The sequence below is a fragment of the Equus caballus genome, chromosome 12 (assembly GCF_041296265.1).
Source record: "Equus caballus isolate H_3958 breed thoroughbred chromosome 12, TB-T2T, whole genome shotgun sequence".
NCBI lineage: Eukaryota > Metazoa > Chordata > Mammalia > Perissodactyla > Equidae > Equus > Equus caballus.
This window is the reverse complement of record NC_091695.1, coordinates 16,771,829-16,797,720: the sequence shown is the minus strand read 5'-3', so window position 1 is coordinate 16,797,720 and position 25,892 is coordinate 16,771,829. Positions and strand designations below refer to the sequence as shown.

Below are 25,892 nucleotides of genomic sequence, written 5' to 3'. Positions count from 1 at the left end.
GGAGCTCATTTTTGTGAAATTAGTCCCTGAACCTATCAAACATCAAACCATACCTCAACTAGTTTCCGACCAACTGTGATATGATCCAAACATAATTTCTTCTGCTTTCCTTCTGGTTTACCCTTTCAGTTTTAAAATCTGTGTTGCTGTCTGTCCAGGGTTTCAAACTATTCTATCTTTAGATTTGTATTCTGGGAAGAGATTTTCCTGAAATGGCTCCAGGAACTTCTCTTTTGAAAAATTACCTTCATGGACAGCACTCACTGATTTAGACCTAACTCGTCTCTTTTTCAATATTATGCTGCCCTAGGCCTTGTGGTACTAGGCTAGACAGGTTTATGGGTCCTAAAACAACTACTCATCACATTAGCTGTGTTATTTTCATCATTATCATGTTAATCTAATTCCACAATTGGACAGGAAACAACTACTTTGAAGAAGTACTGTAAACTTTACCTGGTGGAAGTGCCAATATTATAATAGGATTTGTAACTATCACTTAATGTATATCTGAAAACAAGATTTAAAAATTATGATCACCATGAAGAGTAGATTGATTAAAAACACCAAAATATTATAATGAAAAATTTTAAAGTCAGATGGTGACACACTAAAATGTTTAATATATACAATATCAAATATACAGACCCCATATTGAATTCATTTGTTATCAAATATACAAATTTATAAGTAGATGATTTTTTTTCTCTTGTCATGGTGTTTTGTCTTCATGTAGACTTAAGGAAGGAGTTAAAAATTAAAGATGAATGCTCTAAAAGTTCTCTTCTGAAGTTCACTTAAGTTACCTGAAATAATTGGGTTGTGGGTAAGATCTGCTAATGGTGGTGAAATACCCCTGAGGTCTAATTAGCCACAGCTAAGAAACTTCACAGGATTTACCTACAAACAGGATATGTGTTAGCACTTATGAGACTCAAGAGAAAGGCCTTATCCAAGCTGCCATTTATGAATCAACCAAGACATTTATCGTAGCTGAGCTAGTTGTAATTTTCAATCTCACAATTTTGCTTCTTTTTTTGTGAACTAGCAGCTGCCTGGGGTCTTGGCTGTGGAACAATGTCAGACAACTTTGTAGGTGAGATTTTTTTTCCAGGAAATGATATAATTGTAGAATATCATGTTTAAATGGACCTTACAAATCACATAATCACTCCTCACCCCCACCAATCTCAGTTTTAAATCTCTTCTTCAGCATGCCAAGTATAAAGAATGATGGAATCAATTACCATACTACTAATTTAGAAGTAGAAATATTTTGGGGTCTTTTTTTCTTATTGACATATATTTAAATTAGTTAGAATCATATTATCTCTTCAAATAGCATTCAAATTTTTCCCCGCTTAATATTACAACAGAAGAATTTTGCTGTGATGTTGCACAATTTTTAAAAACATCTCTGTTAAAAACTACATGTTCTTCAGAGATGTGCTGTATTTACTTACCCATTTCTCCGATGTTGGCTATTCCATGTATTTTCCAATTTTCCACAGCTCTTAATAATTGTATTGAAAATATTTGTACATAATGATTTTTCTCTTTTAAAATTATTTTCTTTTCAGGTTTGTTCCTAGAAAGATTATTGTGGAGACAATGTAAAAAAACAAAGTAATTTCTATTTCTCTGTAGTTATTTCTAAATCACTTTTATTAATACTGTCTTATTCCTACTTTATGTCTCTGTACTCTTCTGATCTGTTGGGGAGTCCACCTCAGAATAAGGGAATGCAGTGAAGCTGTGCACTTTGTGTTCACATATACATAAGATCTACATTTTGGATCATTAAAAAATAAAGCTCTTTATCTATTATCTTTGAACGGAAAAGAAACATTTTTTGCACAGAACATTTTATTATAGCAGTGTTTTCTCTTTTCTCCCCTTTGGAAAATTTATGTCCCTGAACTTCCTCATTCTACTGGCAATGCAATATCTTGTAACCAGGAATGATGGATAATGGATGTTATGGGAGGATGGGAGGAGGAGACATGAGGATGCATATGGCAGAAACATAATGGAGTGGGAGGATCTCATGGATGGATGAGCTGCTGCTGTTTGGTAATAAATTTCAGGGGGGATCACTAAAGGCATTTAACAAGGATACTTTTTATGGCTTTATATGGGCAAACATACATTAGTATACATAGTAAATGTCCAATAAATATTTATTGACTGAGTGAACATGTAATAGGTACTTACAGTGAGTAATATATACCTGTTTGTGTGTGTATACATGTATAGTACTTTATATCTTATATAGTAGACTATTTCTATTTTCCACATTAAATTTCTACTTTTTTTGGTGTGTTTGTTTTTTATTGTAGAAAAATTGGTTTTTAAAATATAAATTTTGGGTGTACATCATTGCATTTTGATTTCTGTTTGGATTACATCATGTTTACCAACCAAAGACTAGTTAAAATCCATCACCATGCTCATGTGCCTAATCAACTCTTTCGTCCTCCTCCCTCCCGCTTCTCCTCTGGTAACCACCAATGCAATCTCCATCTCTGTGTGTTTGCTTGTTGTTTTTATCTTCTATTTATGAATAAGACCATACGGTATTTGACTTTCTCCCTCTCACTTGTTTCATTTAGCATTTAATGCCTTCAAGATCCATCCATGGTATCACAAATGGCCAGATTCAGCATTTTCATGGTTGAGTAGTATTCCATTGTGCATATATACCACATCTTCTTTATCCAGTCACTCCTCGATGGGCACCTAGGTTGCTTCCAAGTCTTGGCTATTGTGAATAAAGCTTCAATGAACATAGCAGTGCATGTATTTTCATGCATTCATGTTTTCACATTCTTGGATAAATACCCAGCAGTGGAATAGCTGGATCATATGGTAGACCTATTCTTAATATTTTGAGGAATCTCCATACTGTTTTCCATTGCGGCTGCAATAATTTTCACTCCCACCAGCAGTGTATGAAAATTTCCTTTTCTCCACATCCTCTCCAACACATTATTTCCTGTCTTGTTAGCTATAGCCGTTCTGACCAGAGTGAGGTGATATCTCGTTGAAGTTTTGATTTGCATTTCCCTGACAGTTAGTGATATTGAACCTCTTTTTGTGTGCCTGTTGTCATTCTGTATATCTTCTTTGGAGAAATGTCTGTTCAGATCTTTTGCCCATTTTCTTAATTGGGTTGTTTGCTTTCTTGTTGTTGAGGTGTATGAGTTCTTTATGTATTTTGGATATTAACCCATTACCAGATAAATGGTTTGCAAATATATTCTCCCAATTGTTAGGTTGTATTTTCATCTGTTGACACTTTCCTTTCCTGTGCAGAAAATTGTTAGTTTGATGAAGTCACATTTGTTTATTTTTTCTATTGTTTCCATTGCCTGGTCAGACATGGTACTTGAAAATATGCTGCCAAGACCGATGTCAAAGAGCATACTGCCTATGTTTTCTTCTGGAAGTTTTATATTTTACATTCAAATCTTTAATCCATTTTGAGTTAATTTTTGTGTACGGTGTAAGATAATGTTCTACTTTCATTCTTCATTCTTTTGCATGCTGCTGTCCTGTTTTCTCAGCACCATTTATTGAAGAGACTTTCCTTTGTCCATTGTATATTCTTGGCTCCCTTGTTGAAAATTAGCTGTCCATAGATGTGTGATTTATTTCTTGGCTCTCAATTCTGTTCCATTACTCTGTGTGTCTATTTTTGTGCCAGTACCATGTTATTTTGATCACTAAAACTTTGTAGTATATTTTGAAGTTAAGGATTGTGATACCTTCAGCTTTGTTCTTTTTCTCAGGATTCTTTTTGTTATTTGGGGTGTTTCATGTTTTTTCTTATAAATTTTCATAAAATATTCATTTCATATAAATTTTAGGATTATTTCTTCTATTTCTGTGAAGAATGTATTTGGAATTGTTATAGGGATTGCACTGAATACGTAGATTGCTTTAGGGAGTACGGACATTTTAACTATGTTAATTCTTCCAATCCAAGAGCATGGAATGTCTTTCTATATTTTTAAATTTCTTTCAAGAACGTTTTATAGTTTTCAGTGTACAAGTCTTTCACACCTTCGGTTAAGTTTATTCCTAGGTATTGTATTTTTTTTCATCGTGATTGTAAATGGGATTGTATTCTTAATTCCTCTTTCTAATACATCGTTTTTAGTGTATAGAAACACAATTGATTTCTGTATGTTGATTTTGTATCCTGCAACTTTACCATATTCATTTATTATTTACAAAAGTTTTTTGGTGGATTCTTTAGGGTTTTCTATCTATAAAATAATGTCATCTGCAAATAGTGACAATTTCTCTTCTTCTTTCCAATTTGGATTGCTTTTATTTCATTTTCTTGCCTGATTCCAATAATGTGTTAAATAAGAGTGGTGACAGTGGGCATCCTTGTCTGGTTTCTGTTCTTAGAGGGATAGCTTTCAGCTTTTCTCCATGGAGAATGATATCAACTGTGTGTTTGTTATATATGGCCTTTATTACATTGAGGTACTTTCTTTGAATACCCATTTTCTTCAGGGTTTTTATAATAAATGGATGCTGTGTCTTGTCAAATCCTTTTTCTGCATATATTGAGATGATCAAGAGATTTTTATTATTCATTTTGTTAATGTGGTATATCACGTTGATTGATTTGTCGATGTTGAACCATCCCTGCATTCTTGGAATAAATACCGCTTGATCATGTTGTATGATCTTTTTAATATATTGTTGTATTGCATTTGCTAGTATTTTGTTGAGGATTCTTGCATCAATGTTCATCACTGATATTGGCCTGTAATTTTCTTTTCTTGTGTTGTCCTTGTCTGGGTTTTGTATCAGAGTAAAGTTATCTTCATAGAATGAGTTAAGAAGCTTCCTCTCCTTTCAATTTTTTGGAAGAGTTTGAGAAGGATAGGTTTTAAGTCTTCTCTGAATGTTTGGTATAATTCACCAGGGAGGCCCTCTGGTCCTGGACTTTTAGTTTTGGGGAGGTATTTGATTACTGTTCAATCTCCTTATTGGTGATTGGTTTATTCAAATTGTCTATTTCTTCTTGATTCAGTTTTGAAAGGTTGCCTAATTGTAAGAATGTAGGCATTTCTTCTAGATTATCCAATTTGTGGGCATATAGCCTTTTGTAGTATTCTCTTGTAATCTTTTTTATTTCTGAGGTGTCTGTTGTAATTTCTCATCTTTTGCTTCTGATTGCATTTATTTGAGCTTTCTCTCTTTTTTCTTGGTGAGTCCAGCTAAAGTCTTGTCAATTTTGTTTATCTTTTCTAAGAAACAGCTCTTAGTTTCATTGATTTTTTTTCTATTGTTTTAGTCTCTATTTCATTTATTTCTGCTCTGCTTTTTATTATTCCCTTCCTTTTGCTTATTTTGGACTTTGTTCTTCTTTTTCTGGTTCCTTTAGGTGCACTGTTAAATTGTTTATTTGAGATTTTTCTTGTTTGTTGAGGTATGCCTGTATTTCTGTAAAATTCCCTCTTAGAACCGTTTTAGCTGTATCCCATACATTTTGGCATGCTTTTTTTTTGTTTTTGAGCAAGATTAGCCCTGAACTAACATCAGCCACCAATTCTCCTCTTTTTTTCTGAGGAATACTGGCCCTGAGCTAACATCCATGCCCCTCTTCCTCTACTTTATATATGGGATGCCTGCCACAGCATGGCCTGACAAGTGGTGCATAGGTCTGCACCCAGCATCTGAACCAGCAAACCCTGGGCCACCAAAGTGGAGCATGTCCTTGCCACGCCTTGCCTCAGTAATTGTTTCAATTCTTCTTATTTCCCCTGTGATGTTTTCTATCTCTTCAGACATCTAGTATCTGTCACTTATAAATCATCTATAGGACAACATCTGATGTGTAATTTACTGAGAAAATATTGGGCTATGTACATGAGATCTAGACTCTTCATCTGCCTGTGACTTTATTCACTCATTTTGGTGCCCCATGCTCCTCAGCTTTTCCCTGTGACTGAGAGTTTACAAACTGTAACTCTCAGGTATATTTTCAAAAGTTAGAGTTATGCTCTCTTCCAGGAGAATTCTCATTAGAACCCAAAGCTCTAACTGTGGAAAGAAAGACATGGTCAATAAATATCTGTAATAAGCAGACACATTAGGGAAATATATAAGTCATTGTTGACACACCCTCCCCAGTACCTACCATAACACATATGCTATTCATGTGTGTTTCCTCACTGTGCCTACCATAGTTCCTGGCATATTGTCTGCAGTGTCTGGCACCTATTGGGTGATGAATAAATGCTTAGTGAATCACCACTTCTCATGTTTAAAAATACGCATTCTTCCCCAGCCCATAAACCCAGGCATTCAAGATTAAGATTTTTTATTTTTCCTTTTTCTCCCCAAAGCCCCTTGGTACATAGTTTTGTAGTGTTTTAGTTGTGGGTCCTTCTAGTTGTGGCATGTGGGGTGCCACCTCAGCATGGCCTGGTGAGCGGTGCCATGTCCGCACTCAGGATCCGAACAGGCAAAACCCTGGGGTGCCAAAGCAGAGTGTGCGAACTTAACCAGTCAGCCATGGGGCTAGCCCCACTCCCTTCTTTTTATGAGAAGATTACTCTAACACATGCATTTGCAGTAGGGATGGTATCTCTCCCAAGTAGGTAAAAATGGTTTCTTGGGAGATGAAAATATCTTACTTTTTTATGTATAGAGCTCAGATATGCATAAATACATAAATAATATATCTGTGGTGTTAATATTTTAGGGGAGTGATTAGGGGAATGGAATGTCTAAAAAGGTGCCTCAGGGGAGCAATAATGAAATAGAAATATTGAGGAGCACTGTCTAACCCATGGTTAGGTGAGAGCATGGAGTAGTTTTAGAATGTTAGTAAAGATATTCCAAGTGCAGAGGTTGGCCCATCACTTGTGAGGATCATATTTTGTAAAACTGACTCTTCCTTCTCAGGAGGCTTCCCAGGGTATGTAGTTGAATCATGTCGATGAACAAGTTGTAATCTGTGAAGTATGTTGTAAATGTAGGATATTGATATTTTTTACTATTGAAGATGGAAAAAGCATAAAGACTATAACCTCAAATATTTCTAAACTGAAAACATGTCATTTAAGAGTACAAATTGTAAATATTTCTAAACTGAAAACATGTCATTTAAGAGTACAAATTGTTATGGAGGGAGACAGAATTAATCCTTATTTTTTCTGGCTGAGGTACTTTTTTAATCTTTAATAATGGCAACAGTCCTTCATTTAGATGAGATATAATTTTAATAATACTCTTAAAAGATGAAAGAGCACCAGATTAAGTGATAGAAAAATTTGGTCTTGGTACTAGCTGGTGGCCAAGAATAAATCCTATTAACTTTTCTTCATTTACATTATCAGACAGATGGATCATTGTATGGCCGTTCTGTTCTTGAAAAAGAGACTTTAGCTGAGGAGCAAATAATTGAATAGTTAACACCACGATCTGATTTTGTGCTTGTGGAGCATCAGCTTGGCCTGGCTCCAGTGAAGTTCAGCCCCTGGGAAAAGTGGGATCATTGCAGGGGTGGATGGGAATTCACTGTAATGGTGATTAGCTCCTCAGCCAGTAGAGACACAGCCTCAAAGGGATGTAATTGCAATGATGCAAGTCTGCACATTTTGAAATTGTGTGCCATTTGAAAATGGCACTGTGCCCTCTTTTAGACCAGGTCTATTACTCAAAGGGGGACATCTTATTAATTATGTTTCTTCTAAGACACAGATTGCAAACTGTTTACAAGTTAAGCTCAAAATGCAGCCAAATGGCAGACACAGTTCTGTAAATGATCTTGTAAACAGCTTAGCTGGCTGTCTTTTTTGGCAACATTTCCTATTCAGATGAAACTTAAATTCCTCTACCACCACAAAGGTTGTTTTCTACTTAAGTCTTTGGACACTTACAGCATCTGTTTTAAATCTTTCTTTAAAATCATTAGATATTCTGGTCCTATCAGAATAACTTCCCATGAAATGATTGGATGATTTGTTCCCAGCGCAGGTCTTACTTGCCTCCACACTTGGATTTGCTGTGTTGAAACTCTAATATGTCATGATTCCCAGCTCTTTTGTAGATGAAAGTTCATGTGAGTGCATCCTGCATGGGGCCAGGCATTTGGTGACGCTGACAGGATCCTAGAAATTTTACTTGCACAACGTCTACCTTCTACTTACTGGGTCCATCAGGTAAACTGCCTTTTGGAGGCAACAGAGATGACATCAGACTGAGTTTTGGAGGTGACTAATAACTTGAATATTAAACATGTTATTATTACTTTGAACTACCATTTTGAAATCATTGAAATAATTGAATCACCTATACACACAGACAATTATGTTATGCTTAAAATGTGTCAGCAGTTTACCAGTTTTATCTGTACATACAAATTGCAGCTTTGGGATGTAGAGCCTTGAGCTGTTAACAGCTTTTAGCTTGATTTACTTTAATTTCTTTGAAAAATTATTAAAACTTGAGAGTCTACATTTTGGCCTCTATCCAGATAATGAGATTAGCAAATAAAAGAGTGTGTTCTTGTTTCAGAGATGAGCTCTTAGGAAAGGAAGGAACAGCACTAGCTGGGTATGTCTAGGATGGTTTTAGAGAGATCTTTCATGCAACTCTGTCTCTGTGTGTGTGTATATATGCACATATACATACTATACATGTATATAGTTCTATATATGTTTCTGCTTTTCTCTTGTACTAATTTTCTTTTACCTTTATTTTTCTACTAATCACATTTGAGAATGAACCTATATGGTGTTTTCTTTCTGTTTTGATTAGTTAATGATACATCAAATTTCTGGCTTTAATTTTTAATGTAGAGATGAATCAGACTTTAAAAATGTATTTATTTATCTATCTATATAAAAGCACACATGTTCATTTATGAGCAGCCCTGCCCACAAGTGTGGTTTTGGTGCCGGTGCTGAGGGTGGTGCTGAAGATTTGCTCAGAGATGAGGTGATGATGTCAAGAAAGGTCATTCAGGGATTAACCCAACTCCTTCTGAAAGCATTTCAAAACACATTAATTTTGTATCTATGATGGTATAGTAGTTTCCACCCCATAAAAGTACTTTGGTAGAATTCCATCCCTGCACATGTCTCGAGGAAAACAAAGTGAATTAGGATGAGTTATAAAGAGGAAAAAGTCTTTTTAAAGCCTTTAATTCGAGACATATACTATTGATGATCTATGTGCCCAGGGCACAGATCTTCTGAGGAACACAGGGCCACTGATTGTTCATTAAAAGCTAATGACCCAGAGACACTTACTAAACACATTGCTATCACTTCTTATTATCCAGGATTTTATTGAAGAAATTATTTTGCTTCCTAAGAAATTGAGACACAAGAAACACATATCAGCTATAAAATCAGCTTCTTGGATTCAAATCCAGGCTCTATCACTTACTAACTGTAGCCTTAAGCAAATCAATTATTCTGCTTTCTCTCAGGCATAAAACATGTCCAAATGTAGCCAGATGTGAGAATTATATGAGAAAATAGGTATCAAGTACTAGCAAAATGTGTGCTCATTCTGCACCCATGGCCTTTCCCACTGTCCTAAAGAGACTGAGGTGTGTGTTCTGGCAGTAAGAGCTGGGCTGGACTGCAGTGGGAGGGAGACATACAAAATGATGATGTTGATTTCTTGGGAGAGAAGGGGAGGGACGGGGGGTGAGGTTCTTGAATATCAGATTGAGAAGCTTAGATATGTATTAGTATTCAAAAGAAATTTATGATAAATTCATAGATTTTTAGACAGAATGGGCATGATTATCTTCCCTAGTGTATTTTCTTTTAAAATATTTGAAATCATGAGATGACTCAAAGTAAATCTTACTTGGAAGTGTAAACATTTAATGCAGATAAAAGCCAAGCTGCTGTGTTTGAAAGGGCCAGAGTCCCTGAGATGCCTCCTTTGAAGCCCTAGCATTCCACTCATTTACCACAACTGTCTCATTCTCCAGATGAGGAAACTGAGACCCAGTGTAGTGAGCAATCTAACAAAGTATCCTAGGAGTTAGAGGGACAACCTGCAATAAAACCTAGTTATCTTGATTTCCAAGAATGTGTTCCTTCTACCTCATTAGGGCTACTAAACAACTTTTGAAGTTCTTGGGCTGGAGGTGGGAGAGGTGGGGGTTAGTCCATATTGTGGATTTATAAAGAGTGTCCCAGCTGTTGTATACTTTGTTTAGTAAGAGGGATAATTCTAATAATGGGTCTTTGAGTATTTACAGGAGTCTTAAATAACATATAGTTTACATGCCCATTTAAAGCAACAATCTCTAGTATATTCCTACCAAGTTACAAGTTAGTCTGCTTAAGTAACCCTATGCTACTGAAGCGATTATTTTACTTTATCATTTGGCTGCAGGAAAATTGTATTTAGCTAGTTGAGGCCACTGTTCACTACTTCAATGGTATAGCGTAAAAGTTGAGAACTTGTGCTTCAAAATGAGATTACCTGGATTCGTAATACCCAATCATTTTACATGTGATGTTTAATGTCTCCAAGTCTCAGTTTCCTCATCTTCAAGATAGGATTTGTGAGAGTACACACCTCATGTGATATGAAAAATAATTACAACAATGCATGTGACATACCTAGCACCTTGCTGTACACAGCGTAAAATAAATTACTTGTTTTATTGATATTTTAATTATTCTTTAGAATTGTTTGCTTCATCTGGAATCATCCCTTCACAAGCAAAAGTGGAGGGAATAATTTACACAGATTGAGGCTCATGTGCATAGTGTCAATTAATTTGGATCTGGTTCTTCCTGGAACAGAGAAAGAGACTTAAGGTTTTCTTTTCTTTAATCAGCATATCTGGAAAACAGTTAGAATCTTGGAAGCTTAGTAAATGGTTGGAAATTCTAGGTTCAGGATTGGATTATATATATATATATATATAATTAATTAGAACAGGCTCTTTGTTATGAAATTGCCATTGAATTTTATTGTGGAGTTGTTTAGTGAAATGAGCACAGAAAGCATAAATTGATCTCATTCAATTATTATGAAAATGAAATTATACCATGAATCACGGTGTGTCTTTCCCATTGAGTGCCTGATATTATCATCAGATAAGAATATAGCTTGCTATTGGTATTGATTTTGAATCAGGAAAAGCTGGATATGAATTTGGCCTCAATGTTTACCAGTGGTGGAAATTTGGCATCATTTTTTTCACCTCTCTAAGCTTCAGTATCTTATCTCTAAAATGAAGAAAATGTCTCAAGGACAACCCACAGGCTGAGAGATAATAGGGAGTCATTGAATATTAGCAATATGTTATAATAGTATAATAATAATAATAATCCAATTTTAGAAAGAAAAAATGTAGATGGAAAGACTATAGTTATTAAAAAGTGGAGAATCCTTGGGTTATGACCTGTTTGTCTTAAGAGGCTCTTCAACCAGCACACTCATGTGCTCAATAAATATATGGAATAAATGAATGAGAATTTATATGAAAGGTTCCAAGATCTTGATTCTTGGGTGATAAATGGAAGTCAGTTTCCTAGGTTGATGTTTCCAAAAAGCAGAGGCTGAAAGAAGAACTTTTATGTTGGTAGGTTATTTTGGAAAATGAAATGGAGGCATGAACAGGGAGAGTGAAACAGGGACAGAAACAATGTTAATCCAAACTGTGTTAAGCTGCTTACAGTTTATCCAATGGCTTCTATCTACAGATGATCTAGGGTCTCCTTAAGGTGTGTTAATTCCTTCATCTTTCCAGATGTGTCTATGCACCAGAAGGATGAAACAGGGTCTTCTAAGTGTCTCAAGCAGCAAGTATCAGGAAAGAAAGTAAAAGAAACACTAGTGAAAGAAGGTGTTGTTGGAGGAATCAGTAAGATCGAGCTGTTGTCAGGCTAAAATTGTTAGCAGGTGGTTCATGTATCAATAGCTGGAGAAAAAAGGTAGGTCAAGAGCGTGTGAGACAGAGCACAAAAATGTCCAGTACATTCAGTGATTACTAATTAAAAATACTATTCTTCTGTAGATTTTCCAGCTCAGAGCAATGTGCTCACATCAGCCCTCAGTAAATGGAGACTCCAAACAATATGAGTGAATTCATTCTTTTGGGCATTACAAAGAATCTAGAGCTGCGGAAAATACTCTCTGCTATCTTTCTAATCATGTATGTGTCCACCATTTTGGGAAACCTACTCATTGTGATAACCATGATCACGAGTCAGAGTCTGAGATCACCTATGTATTTTTTCCTTACTTCCTTGTCTCTCATGGATGCTACCTACTCTTCTGTCATTGCCCCCAAGATGATCGTGGACTCCCTTTCTGAGAGCACTACTATCTCCTTTGAAGGGTGCATGGCCCAGCTCTTTGCAGAGCATTTCTTTGGTGGTGTGGGGATCATCCTTCTCATTGTCATGGCCTATGACCGCTATGTGGCCATCTGTAAGCCCCTGCACTACAGAACCATCATGAGACCTCAGGTGTGCTGCCTGTTGCTGGGAGGGGCCTGGGTGGGGGGATTTATCCACGCTGTAATACAGCTTCTCTTCATGTATCAAATACCCTTCTGTGGTCCCAATGTCATTGATCACTTTATATGTGATTTGTTTCCATTGCTGAAACTGGCCTGCATGGACACCCACATCCTGGGCCTCTTAGTCATCCTCAACAGTGGGGTGATGTGTGTGACCATCTTCCTTATCCTCATGACTTCCTATGTGGTCATCCTTCACTCCCTGAAGTCTCACAGCTCTGTAGGGCGACATAAAGCTCTCTCCACCTGTGGCTCCCACCTTACAGTGGTCATCTTGTTCTTTGTGCCATGCATTTTCTTGTACATGAGGCCTGTGGCCACTTACCCCATAGACAAGGCAATGGCTGTGTCCTTTACTATTGTTGCACCCATGTTAAATCCCTTGATCTACACCTTGAGGAACACAGAAGTGAAAAATGCCGTGAAGGAACTGTGGATGAAACAAGGGATGCTGGGTTGTCACTAGCTTACATGCTAAGAACAAATCTTTCCTACAAGGACAATGAGGTCTTGCTCTCCCTTATTCATTCCAATCCATTCAGTACACAGCAGACAAGGGTATGTTTTAAGTATGCAAATCAGGTTAAGATACTACAGTCAAGTTGCTGCTTACCTCTCCAGTGCACTTTGTACTTGATCTCTTTTCTCACGAGGCTCTGACTATTCTCTCTCTCTCTCTCTCTCTTTATAAACTGTCTTTTGAATAATTCAAGCATTTTCCAGTTCAAGGCCTTTGTTGTTAATCTGATCGCTGTTAGAATTCTCTTTTCCAGAGATTTTGCTTGGCTGGCTCCATGTCATTTTTTCCATTTTCCGACGGACTTCCACCTCCTTAGTCAAGTCTTTCCTGATGCTTTTCTCTAATCACTCCCCTCAGTTGTTCTCTAGCTCTTCAAGAGGTTATATTCTTAATATCAATGATCACAAACTGTACTTTAAAACCTTATTTGTTTGTTTTTATTTTCTGTTTTCCCCACAAGATTGCAATCCCTGGAAGGGCAGGGATTGTGTTTATTCACTCATGATATGGGTAGACCACTGCCAGTCACCCACTAGATGCCTAATAAATATTGTTCAATGTATATAAGTCTAAAAGAGACTTTTTTTTATATTTTAAGTTTCATAGGTTGGGTAAAACTAGGGGAGGATAAATAAATATAAGCACTTTACAAGTTAGAATTTTCCCGGTGTCCCTGCTGTCAAATTTCCTTTTGGAAGCAAGTACAATCTCCGATTAGTAATTTGCTATTTAATATGGAAGCTACCACTTTACCAAAATTTTCCACTTCTTTTTTTCAAACTTTTGAGAAGCAGAATAAGAATCTATCATGCTGGAGTCAAGATACTTCAGAATCTAATGTCTATGTCTTGAAGATATATATTCTTTATGAAAAACAGTAAAACTCTATAGATCTATTTTTTTAAACTATGGGAGAATGATTCTTCTTGTGACATTCTGGATTTGGGTTTCTAAATCCAAAGGATATTTATTTTCTCTCAGATCCTTCTTTGGCTGTCACTAGAGAGACGCTAATGCCTTTTTAAACTGCCTGCCTTGACTAGGTAAATGGGAAGCCTAAGGTCACAGCATGATTCAACATTCTGTTGTGGTTTTCTTATTAAAAAATATGATATATATGATGACAATAATGGCAATATTAGTTACAATATTTCAAACAAAAATATTTAAATCAAGATTTTTATTTTTAAATACAAAATGAATATGTGAAATAGATGTCTTGCATTAATTATTACCAACTATTTTTATTAGGTTCATTTATTTACTGAAAAATGTCTGCTGAGTTTTACAAAGTCTCAGATACTCTTCTAGGATCTGAGTATACAGTGATGGATGAGACACTGTGTTTTCCTCTGTCCTGGGGCTTACATTCTAGTGCATGAGATGAACAATATATGCAAATGAAAATAAAGTCATAGAATGATAACGGAATCTCAGAAAATTGTAATGGTGTGTTGCATGTGTCACTGGGTAACTCTACTTGGATGGACATGGGGGCTTTTCTAAGAGGTGACTTCTAAATTAAGGTCTGAATGATGAGATAGAACCATACTTAAGCATTACAGTGGGAACAACAATTAAGGCAAAAGAGAAAACCTTGTGCAGAAGCCCTATGGTAGGAACTAATGTAAAGTGAAGAAGGTCAGGGTAATCAGTGCACAGTGGACGACAGAGAATGTAGTCCAAGTAGAGATGTGTAAGATAAGCAGGGTCCTTATCAGGGAATGCCATTATTTATTAACTCTCAAGTTCAAAAACAGCATGGATGTCAAAATGACTGTTAGTATAACAAAAATCAAATCCTCATGAGCTTATAGATGACACAGCAATTTGGTAGCAAAAATCTTTGTGCAGAGCTTCCATTTAACCTTTGCTATGTCAATAGTAGTAGAACACAATGTTTGCTGCTTGCTTACAACACCTTAAAGTGAAATTTCTGGATTCACTTTACAATTCTTCCCCTTGCCTGATGCCAAAGAAGAAGAAAATGCCTATGACTGTGTAATAACGTTGACCTCTGTAAGAACCTTATAATGATCATTTTCTATTTTAATTACAGAATTAAAGAACTGAAAGGATCATAATCAGATCCCTAAATTTAAATATTTGTAATATTTTTCATAATTTTCCTAGTGTCAAAGTAGGTCTAGAATCTACATCTTCTATTACATAGGAAAGAACTGTTCTGACCTTTCATGCTGAAATCATTACCTGTCAGATTCTGTAAATTCTTTCCTTGTCTATTTTATAGGTCCCTTAAATTAATTCAAAGTAAATAACTTTAATCATTACATATCACTTATCAGCTCAATGCTTTTTTTTTTAACAGTCTGACTTCTGAAACAAATCTTGCTTTTAGTAATTTTAAAATTTTTCTTAATTTAATTATTTTGTTGAGGTCATATTGCCTTATAACATTGTATAATATCAGGTTTATGTTAATATATATGTTTCTGTATGGACTACTTTGTGTTCACCACCAATAGTCTAGTTTTTATCCACCACTATAGATATGTGCCCCTATATCCCTTTCACCCTCCCCCAATCACTTCCCCTCTGGCAATAACTAATCTATTGTCTTTATCCATGTGTTTATCTTCCACATATGAGTCAAATATTGTGGTGTTTGTCTTTCTCTGTCTGGCTTATGGCTTATTTCACTTAGCCTAATGCTCTCAGGGTCCATCCATGTTGTTGCAAATGGTACAATTTTGTCTTTTTATGGCTGAGTAGTATTCCATTGTATCTATATATATCACATCTTCTTTATCCACTCATCAACTGATGGGCACTGGGTTGCTTCCATATCTTAGTTATTCTGAGTAATGCTGTGATGAACAGAAGGATGCATAAATCTCTTTGGATTGTTGATTTCATGTTCTTTGGATAAATATTCACTAGTGGGATAGCTGGGTCATATGGGTGCCCACACTTGACACTCTTATTCAAGATAGTATTGGAAGGTTTGGCCAGAGCAACTAGGCAAGAAAAAGAAATAAAAGGGATTTGAATTCTCAAAGAAGAAGTGAAACTTTCACTGCTTGCAGATGTCACGATTCTATTTATAGAAAACCCTAAAGAAGCCCCCAGAAAACTTTTATAAATGATCCATAACTACAGCAAAGTTGCAGGGTACAAAATCAACATACAAAAGTCAGTTATGTTTCTATACACCAATAATGAACTAGAAGAAAGGGAAGTCAAGAATACAAGACCATTTACATTTTCAACAAAAAGAATAAAATACCTAGGAATAAATGAAGAGATGAAGACCTATACACTAAAAACTATAAGACATTGTTGAAAGAAATCACAGAAGCCGTAAAGAAATGGAAAGATATTGCATGCTCATGGATTGAGAGAGTGAACAGAGTTAAAATGTCCATATTACCTAAAGCAATCTACAGATTCAATGCAATCCCAATCAGGACCTCAGTGACATTCTTCACGGAAATACAACAAAGAATTCTGAAGTGTATATGGAACAACAAAAGACTCCAAATAGCCAAAGCAATCCTGAGAAAAAAGAACAAAACTGGAGGTATCACAATCTCTAACTTCAAAATACACTGTAAAGCGACAGTAATCAAAACAGCAAGTTCCTGGCACAGAAACAGACACATAGATCAATGGAACAGAATTGAAAGCCAAGAAATAAAACCTCAGAATTGAATAAAGCCCAGAATATAAAGCCCAGAAATAAAACTCCTCATTGACTCCTCTGGTTATTCTGACACCTGACTATTCTTCTTACTGGTCAGGTATGTTCTAGATGTAGGGCTTTTACATAGGCCGTTCTCTTTGCCAGGAACACTTTCTGCCAGTCATCTGCATGACTAACTCCCTTTAGGTTCATAGATGGGAAGAACCAATATGTTAAGTAGTACTGCCCTTAGATCTGGGCAAGCAGGGCCACTGTTCCTGGCTCCGCACTTTGAAGTGTCTTCTGTGAAATTTCTTAAGTATTCTTCCAGTGTCTGGGACTGAGCCAGTGCCTTCTGGTGGGGAACCCCAGCCCAGACCAGACCGCATGAGTAACATTCCGGTTTTCCCTCTTTGGAGTGTTCTTTGATACTCTATTCTACCCATGGGGTCAATCAGATGGCCCAGGAAGCTCTGGATTCTGTACCTATGAAGCTGTCATAGGCTCTGTGGCCAGAACCTTGGTTCCAGGAGGGCAGTCTGGCAAGCAAATGGCTTCCACAGGCAAACTCATTATTTCTTTCATAATAATTGTACTAAGTTGCTTAGTAGAATGGTGTTTACATGCTGATTTTGGGTGACAAAGCACAAATTCAAGGATATGGGCTATCAATGGTCCCCTGCTGACCTTTGGCTTGGATCAGGTATGTGGGCCATTCTCAGCAATCACTTGTTCATGGTCTGACTGCAGTGCCACCCTCTATAGTGCTGCAGATGCAGGCGGTGGTGGCATCCATCTTATATCTTGTACATAGTTCCTGCTGAAACCAAAGGAGTTCACCCTTGCTCTTCCAAAGGCTCAATGCCACGTGTCGGACAGCTCAGAGGTTACTGTACTTATCTCCTTCAAGGGCTTTTAAAACCTTTGCTCTGCAATGCTGACTGGCCCTTTCTTGCCTCCCCTGGATGTGGTGGCATTGTGCTTTCCTGTGTTGGTCTTAAACCACGTGTGATGAGGGACATAACTTACACGAATGGGACCACTTTTCTTTGTCTGGGCTCAGGTCTTTCATCTCTCCTCCCTGCTGGTGGTAGTGTGTGGAAGGCAGGGCTGTGGTCAGTGTTGAAAGACATCACATTCCAAGAGTGCAGTGGGCCTACAGAGCTCAAGGGAAGACATGCTTGGAAGGTGAGTAGTTGTCTACTCATGGTATAAAATTCCTAGCAGTCAATTTAACGTGACTGAAGAATGAATTATTGCTCATATTTTCTTGTATGCTCTGGTCATCAGATTTGTGTTTGTGCTCATTATTAAGGAAATATCATTTAGAGAGTCATTGGAGGCCACTATCAATGGATGGTCTGATAAGTGACAAAGCATCATTAGTTATGATGTAAAACACTGTTAAATACCTAGTATTTAGGAACTTCAGAGGCATTGTTCCAACATGCAAAAGTTCTGAATAGAACAAGAAGAAATGTATTCTGGAACTGAATAGGAAGAGAGGTGCTTGGACACCAGGAAGAATCTTTCTGTGCTCTGACTAAACAATAAACAAATATGTAAGTATCTGCTTTATATCCGTGTTCCTAAATCTCCATCACTAAATCACTGCATTTTGCACCATCTCATGAATTTTGTAATTATTCTTTAGTTACATTGTTTATTATTTTTTTTTACATCATATTGTTTATACAGTCAGGGGTGTTTTAAAAAATATTTGACTGGTTCTGCATACCCTAGGGGAGGCTTTTAGAGACATCAATTCTGTGATGAATTAATAACTCTCCCCCAAAAGACAAAGCATATTTTCAAGGAAATTGAACAACCAGTTCTAAAATTTATACGGATGTGTGCCTGTGTTCCAATAGCCTTAACGATACAAACAATGTGAGAGGAACAGAGATGGGGTATTGGATCTACTAGGTATCAGAACATATCATAAAGCTCTTGTTTGAAAACATTTTGCTATACCAGTAATAAAGAATTCTAAAGAACAGAAGAAATGACCCAGAAATTGAATCATCTATCTTGGGGGTTGTAGTATAAGTTTTGTAATTTAATAAATGATCAAGGTGAAATTTTAAATCTGTGGGGAAAAGTAGACTATTGGATAAATTCTGGAAGGGCAAACTGCTATTTATGCCCACTCTCCTCATCCTCCCATTTCTCACATCTCTTCATGCCTGTCTCTGTCTTTCTCTCTTTTCTGATTTGTAGTTTTTGCTGAATTCACTCTATCTTTGCATAAATAACATTCTTGTTATATCAACCACCCCACTCCATCTTCACACTATTGCTTCCATATTATCCACACTTGCTTCCTCTAAGGAAACAAATAATAAAGGATTAAATAAAGCAGGGCATGGAATAAAGTTTGAAGCAGGGACCAGCATTCAAGGATTTGTTACTGGAGTCCTGCTGTTGAGTCATATTTTTAAATATCATCCTGTCTAGGAGTGTGATTGATGTCAGACAGTGTCCTGTGTCAGGAAAACCATCTAAAATTTCAATTGAAACAACAAAAAGCAAAAATTTAAACCTCTCCCCCACACAAAAAAAACACATCCCTTAATACCATAGGCAATTGAAATAAACGTGCTTCTGAGTGTTCACTTTTCTGGTGAATCACTTCAATTCTGCTTCTCTCTGGAAACATGAACAGACATAAAAACAGGTAGGATATAAGAGTATATAGAGGGACAGACTCCTAGGTGTGGACCCTCTCTGAAGAGACCTCATAAGCTAGTCCAAGTTTTCCCTCAAGCTTCAATCCCAATGCCACATTCTATCAGAGTGAACAGACCTGTGTTTGCTTCTTTTCAAAATCGTGAAAAGAGAAAAATTCCTTAATATCTAGAAATTATGCTTTTAGTTTTAAAGTCGTGGCATATCAAGATCAGGTACTGAGAGGAAAAAAGAACACTAGGAACCTATACATCTTTGCACATTTATCTATAAAATTTGTTAACAAGCACTTATTGCTACTCCAGTCCCCAAACATTACGTGTCCTTGTGGATTGATGCTGAGCCTTGCCCTAGAGCTCAGCTCTTGCATCTAATGAGTACACAGGCATTTTACCCCGGTACTGCACCGAGACGCTTTATCCCCTCCCAGTATTTGTGGTGTTCTATTCCAGAATATGAAGGGAAATAAAGCATCTTCAAATAGAAACCCAGGAGAGTTAAAAAGAAAGAAAAAGGAAAAAACTCTAATCGGTTGGGGAGATAAAAATTTTCCAAACCTTTGAGCAAGTCAAACCACAGATAGGTGTGTCTTGGAAAGTCATGCTGATGCGAAATTTCCAAACCCTGAGGGGAACTGAGAGGCAATTCTACAGAATCATGATCTCTCAGAGAAAACTCTTTAAATTCCAGTTGGAAATCAAGGAGGAAACTTTTGCTTCTTGAATTTTTTTTCCCCAAGACCATGTTGAAGATGGTGCTTGAGAAGCAGTGGGGAACACTCTTTACCTCATCTGCCAGAGATGCTTTTCCAATCTCTCTTAGATGCAGAAGTAAGACTTGGAGACATACTTCACAGTTTTCCAGCCACTGAATGGACTTTTATCCATAGAGAATAGCAGATTGCCATTACCAGAATTGTTAAGGAACTGGCACATGGTGAGATACATAATTTGCATTTTTGCATTTTCAAAGAGCCTTTTAAATTGTGATGTTGTACTTAAAAGTATGGGTGGTTCAGGCTACCAAGTTTAATGCAACGCACGCATCTATCACTTAACTGAGTACATTTCAGCTAGCTACATAGCCTTTCTGGCCTCAGAATCTTCATTTTTTAATGGGAATTATAATATTATCAAGTTCAAAGGATTTGGAAATGAATAATATATGTGGAGTCGATAGGATAGTGCTTGACACGTATGTCCTCAAGTAACAGCAGCTGTTAGAACGTAAACTTTTTTGGGGGGTCAGGAGTATACGTATTACCTGAAGTTTAATGAAATTAGACCCATCTTCACTTTTTCAACTTTAAGTTAAATCCAAGTAACTACGAAATACAAGTGTATATTTTTGTCTTAGCTCTCTAATAGCATTTTACTTAATTTTTCTACATATATTCTCATTTACTATCCTTCCTCTAATGCTGTGCCCATCCTGATGTTTTAGATTAAAAAGTGGAATTTTCTGGGGTTGTTTAAAGAATTTTAATGTAAAAGCATGGTAATTCAAGTGCTGTTTACCATTTACAGAGTTATTGATATGTGATATAGCAATTAATATTTCCATGACAAAACCATAAGGAATTGCACAGGGAAGGACATTAAGGATAAGAAAGAGTGATTTACTTAAGTCACAGATCAGAGTCTTGTTATTACAAATATGTATGTCCACTTAATTTTCTCTAAGTGCGTTTGATGTCATAAATAGCATTAGATGTCTGCATCAGACTTGTTCGGAATATGTAAATGGCTGATGTTCTGAACTGCTTTAACTCTAGTTGTTGTGATCTTGTATCTCTCTTTAAAATGAACCACATTACTAAGATAACTGACAAGAGAAGGTCAGGCCTCCATCAGGAGAGACACAGGCGGAAATAGAGAAAAGTTATTTTTTTTAGTAAGAAATAGTAAGAGTATTAAGCTTAAGATGTTGAGGAAATAATATGGAAATATTAATTGCTATATCACATATTGATGACTCTGAAAATGGTAAACAGCACTTGAATTACCATGCTCCTACATCAGAAATCTTTAAACAACCCTAGAAAATTCCGCTTCTTAATCTAAAACATCAGGATGGGCATAGCAGAACAATATTGAGGGGAGACAAAAGGATCTGAAATCTGAAGAGAACATGTTTTCCAGACTGTCATGGAAAAGAATATGCTTAGCTAGATAGACAAAGAATAAATTTTTATGGCTGAGGTAAATAATAATCCTGGGTCAAAAATACAGTGGATTTAAAGAATTTACCAGAGGGAGGGTAATCAAGAATGAGATTTTAATCTATTCTTTTAATTTGTAATAACAATATTTATTTAGAAAAATGTATGCAAATGTGACATATGTACATACACATAAATTCATCTAAAATTTACTGCATGAAATATAATTAAAAATCTCTACTGATAATAATCCTATTATTAATTCTTCATATAGTTTTGAATGTTATACATACTTCAAAGTTGAATGAGGAATTTCTATTATTTTCAGAACAATTGATGCTAGAATTAGTTCATTGCCAAAATGAATGGGAAGGAAATAGTGGGCATTGGGGATAGTGAGGAGGCAAAATCCCCAAGGTCACAGCCCCACAGGATGGCCTAGAGCCCACAGTTCATGGCCATGAGGAGCCTCAAGCAACCTCTGCTGCAGCTCCAGCATATTAAAGAGTATGGCTATCAAGAAAGAAAAGACCATGGAATCTTCTGGGAGAAATATGAACAGAATAAGCTGCTTCCTCTAGGAGTACATGAGGTTAAAATTGATCAAAGTGAGAGAATAGGGAGGACTGGGTCCATGATACAACTAATCATGGAAGTTTTGAAATAGTTTAAAAATTTTAGTCTAAGATTCTGTGTTATGTTGTCATATTAGTTCACCCATGCACTATTTTCTACTGTTTCCCTTCTAGATCTTAAAATGATATTAAAATGTCTGTACAAATCTGTACTTATTGCAAGTTTTTGTTTTTCACATTTAACATATTGTAAAAATGCTTTACCATCTATGTAGTCATAATATTAATATTTTATTCACAGTATCATTCCTAAGTTGTAGTAGTCTGATTTACATAAACACCTTCCTCTTATTAAACGTTTTAGATATTTCTAAATTGTCGTTATTATAAGTGAAACAACATAATTTTCCATTATGAAACTTAACACTTCATTTCACTTTTAGAATAATTTTTAGGATTGGGGTTACTAGGAGAGCGAATACAAACATGTTCATGATTCTGGAAAGATTTGGTAAAATATTTTCCAAAATATTAGATTCATGAAGCAGCTTCATTACAATTTTAGAATTGATATAATTAAAAAACCCATGATTTTAACAATAAATATTTTATTTTTATGGTGTATTCAATTTTCTAGCTCACTGTATGTGTAGACGCTTCTTAAAAATAATGCTGACACCAACATTTCATATCTTCCTTTTGATTTATACACTGCAAAGCACATTTATAATAATTGTCTTATTTGACTCTTAATGGATCAGGCAGCTTGGACAAGTGTTACTGTATCTATTTTATGGGAGAGGATGCTGAGGCTTAGTGGTTTCTTCAATGACACATGGAAATTAAGTGGTGAAGATGGGATTGTTAACATTTTGATAGCAGAAACTGAACAATTACTATATTATTTTTGTTTAACTTTCTATTTTGGAGTAACAGGACATTTGCAAAGATAGTACAAAGAGTTTCTGTACACTCCTCACTTATTTTCCCCTAATATTGTGATTTGATATTACCATGCTCACAGTCGTCAAAATGGTAAAATGAGCATTGATATATTATTCTTAATGAAACACCACATTTTATTTATATTTCACTAATTTCTTCACTACTGTCCCTTTTCTGCTCTAGGATTCAATCCAATACAACGCATTTCACTTAAAACAATTATTTTTTAAATAACTTAAAATCATAAACCTTGTGATTATAAACCATGGGGACATTGTACTCTCCATTGTCAAAGTTTTTTTTAACTTTTTATTGAGATTATGATAGTTTACAACCTTATGAAATTCACTTGTACATTATTGTCTGTCAGTCGTGTGGTAGGTGTACCACTTCACCCTTTGTTCCCACTCCCCACAGCTTTTCCTTGGTAGCCACTAATCTGTTCTCTTTGTCTACATGTTTAACTTCCACCTATGAGTGGAGTCATACAGAGATTGTCTTTCTCTATCTGGCTTATTTCACTTAACATAATTCCCTCAAGGTCCATCCATGTTGTTGTGAATGGGACGATTTTATCGTTTTTTGTGGCTGTATAGTATTCCATTGTGTATATATATATATATATATATATATATATATATATATATATATATCTCATATCTTCTTTATCCAATCATCAGTTGATGGGCACTTAGGTTGCTTCCACATCTTGGCTATTGTAAATAATGCTGCAATGAACATAGGGGTGCATGGAACTTTTGGAATTGCGGATTTCAAGTTCTTTGGATAGATACCCAGTAGTGGGAAGGCTGGGTCATGTGGTATTTCCATTTTTACTTTTTGAGAAGTCTCCATACTGTTTTCCATAGTGGCTGAACCAGTTTGCATTCCCACCAATAGTGTATGAAGGTTCCTTTTCCTCCTCAACCTCTCCAACATTTGTTACTTTTTGTTTGCTTATTTTTGCCATTCTAATGGGTATAAGGTGATATCTTAGTGTACTTTTGATTTGCATTTCCCTGATGATCAGTGATGATGAACATCTTTTCATGTACCTATTGGCCATCTGTGTATCTTCTTTGGAGAAATGTCTGTTTATGTCTCCTGCCCATTTTTTGATCATGTTATTTGATTTTTTGTTGTTGAGTTGTGTGAGTTCTTTATATATCATGGAGATTAACTCTTTGTCGGATATATGACTTGCAAATTTTTTTTCCAATTAGTGGTTTGTTTTTTTGTTTCAATCCTGTTTTACCTTGCCTTAAAGAAGATTTTTAGTGTGATGAAGTCTCATTTGTTTATGCTTTCTATTGTTTCCCTTGTCTGAGAAGACATGGTGTCTGAAAAGATCCTTTTAATACTGATGTCAAAGAGTGTACTGCCTATATTTTCTTCTAGAAGCCTTAATGTTTCAGGTCTTACCTTTAGGTCTTTGATTCATCTTGAATTTATTTTTGTGAATGGTGAAAAAGAATGGTCAATTTTCATTCTTTTACATGTGGCTGTCCAGTTCTCCCAGCAGCATTTGTTGAAGCGACTTTCTTTTCTCCATTGTATGCCCTCAGCTCCTTTGTCAAAGATTAGCCGTCCATAGATGTGTGGTTTTATTTCTGGGATTTCAATTCTGTTCCATTGATCTGTATACCTGTTATTGTAACAGTATCATGCTGTTTTGATTACTGTAGCTTTGTAGTATGTTTTGAAGTCAGGGATTGTGATGCCTCCAGCTCGTTCTTTCTTCTCAGCATTGCTTTAGCAAATCGGTGTGTTTTGTTGCCCCATATGAAGTTTAGGATTCTTTGTTCTACTTCTGTCAAGAACGTCATTGGGATTCTGATTGGGATAACGTTGAATCTGTAGATTGCTTTAGGTAGAATGGACATTTTAACTATGTTTATTCTTCCAATCCATGTGCATGAAATGTCTTCCCATCTCTTTATGTTGTCATCAATTTCTTTCAGGAAATTTGTGTAGTGTTCATTGTATAGGTCTTTCACTTCCTTAGTAAAATTCACCCCAAGGCATTTTATTCTTTTTTGTTCTGATTGTGAATGGGGTTGTGTTCTTGAGTTCTTTTTCTGTTTGTTCATTATTAGAGTATAGAAATGTTACTAATTTATGTAAGTTGATTTTATACTCTGCAACTTTGCTGTAGTTGTTGATTATTTCTAAAAGTTTTCCAATGGCTTATTTGGGGTTTTCTATATATAAGATCATGTTGTCTGCAAACAGCGAGAGTTTCACTGCTTCACTCCCTAGTTGGATTTCTTTTATTCCTTTCTCTTGCCTAATTGCTTTGGCCAAAACCTCCAGTACTATGTTGAATAAGAGTGGTGATAGAGGGCATGCTTGTCTCATTCCTGTTCTCAGGGGGATGACACTCGGTTTTTGCCCATTGAGTATGAAGTTGGCTGTGGGTTTGTCATATATGGCTTTTATTATGTTGAGGTAATTTTCTTCTATCCCCATTTTGTTAAGAGGTTTCTTTTTTTTTAATCATAAATGGCTGTTGGATCTTGTCAAATGATTTCTCTGCATCTATTGAGATGATCATGTGGTTTTTATTCCTCAAGTTGTTGATGTGGTATATCACGTTGATTGATTTGTGGATGTGGAACCATCCCTGTGTCCCTGGTATGAATCCCACTTGATCACGATATATGATCCTTTTGATGTATTGCTGAATTCGGGTTGCCAAAATTTTGTTGAGAATTTTTGCATCTATGTTCATCAGCGATATTGGCCTGTAGTTCTCCTTTTTTGTACTATCCTTGTCAGGCTTTGGTATCAGAGTGATGTTGGCCTCATAGAATGTGTTAGGAAGT

The 25,892-nt window shown here is 36.0% G+C and overlaps 1 protein-coding gene and 1 long non-coding RNA gene across 2 annotated transcripts in view; one reads left to right on the top strand and one right to left on the bottom strand.

The window, feature by feature from the left end:
* Positions 1–1,463: 1,463 nt before the first annotated feature.
* LOC111772304 (uncharacterized) overlaps positions 1,464–25,892 on the bottom strand; it is a 52,618-nt gene continuing 28,189 nt past the window's right edge. Inside the window, exon 4 of the long non-coding RNA XR_011423635.1 lies at positions 1,464–1,588. This is a non-coding gene — a long non-coding RNA (uncharacterized lncRNA). The remainder of the gene's footprint in view (positions 1,589–25,892) is intronic.
* Positions 12,072–13,001, top strand: OR4C203 (olfactory receptor family 4 subfamily C member 203). The gene is given in 1 exon segment (NM_001391854.1): positions 12,072–13,001. A coding segment is annotated over 1 exon segment (930 nt).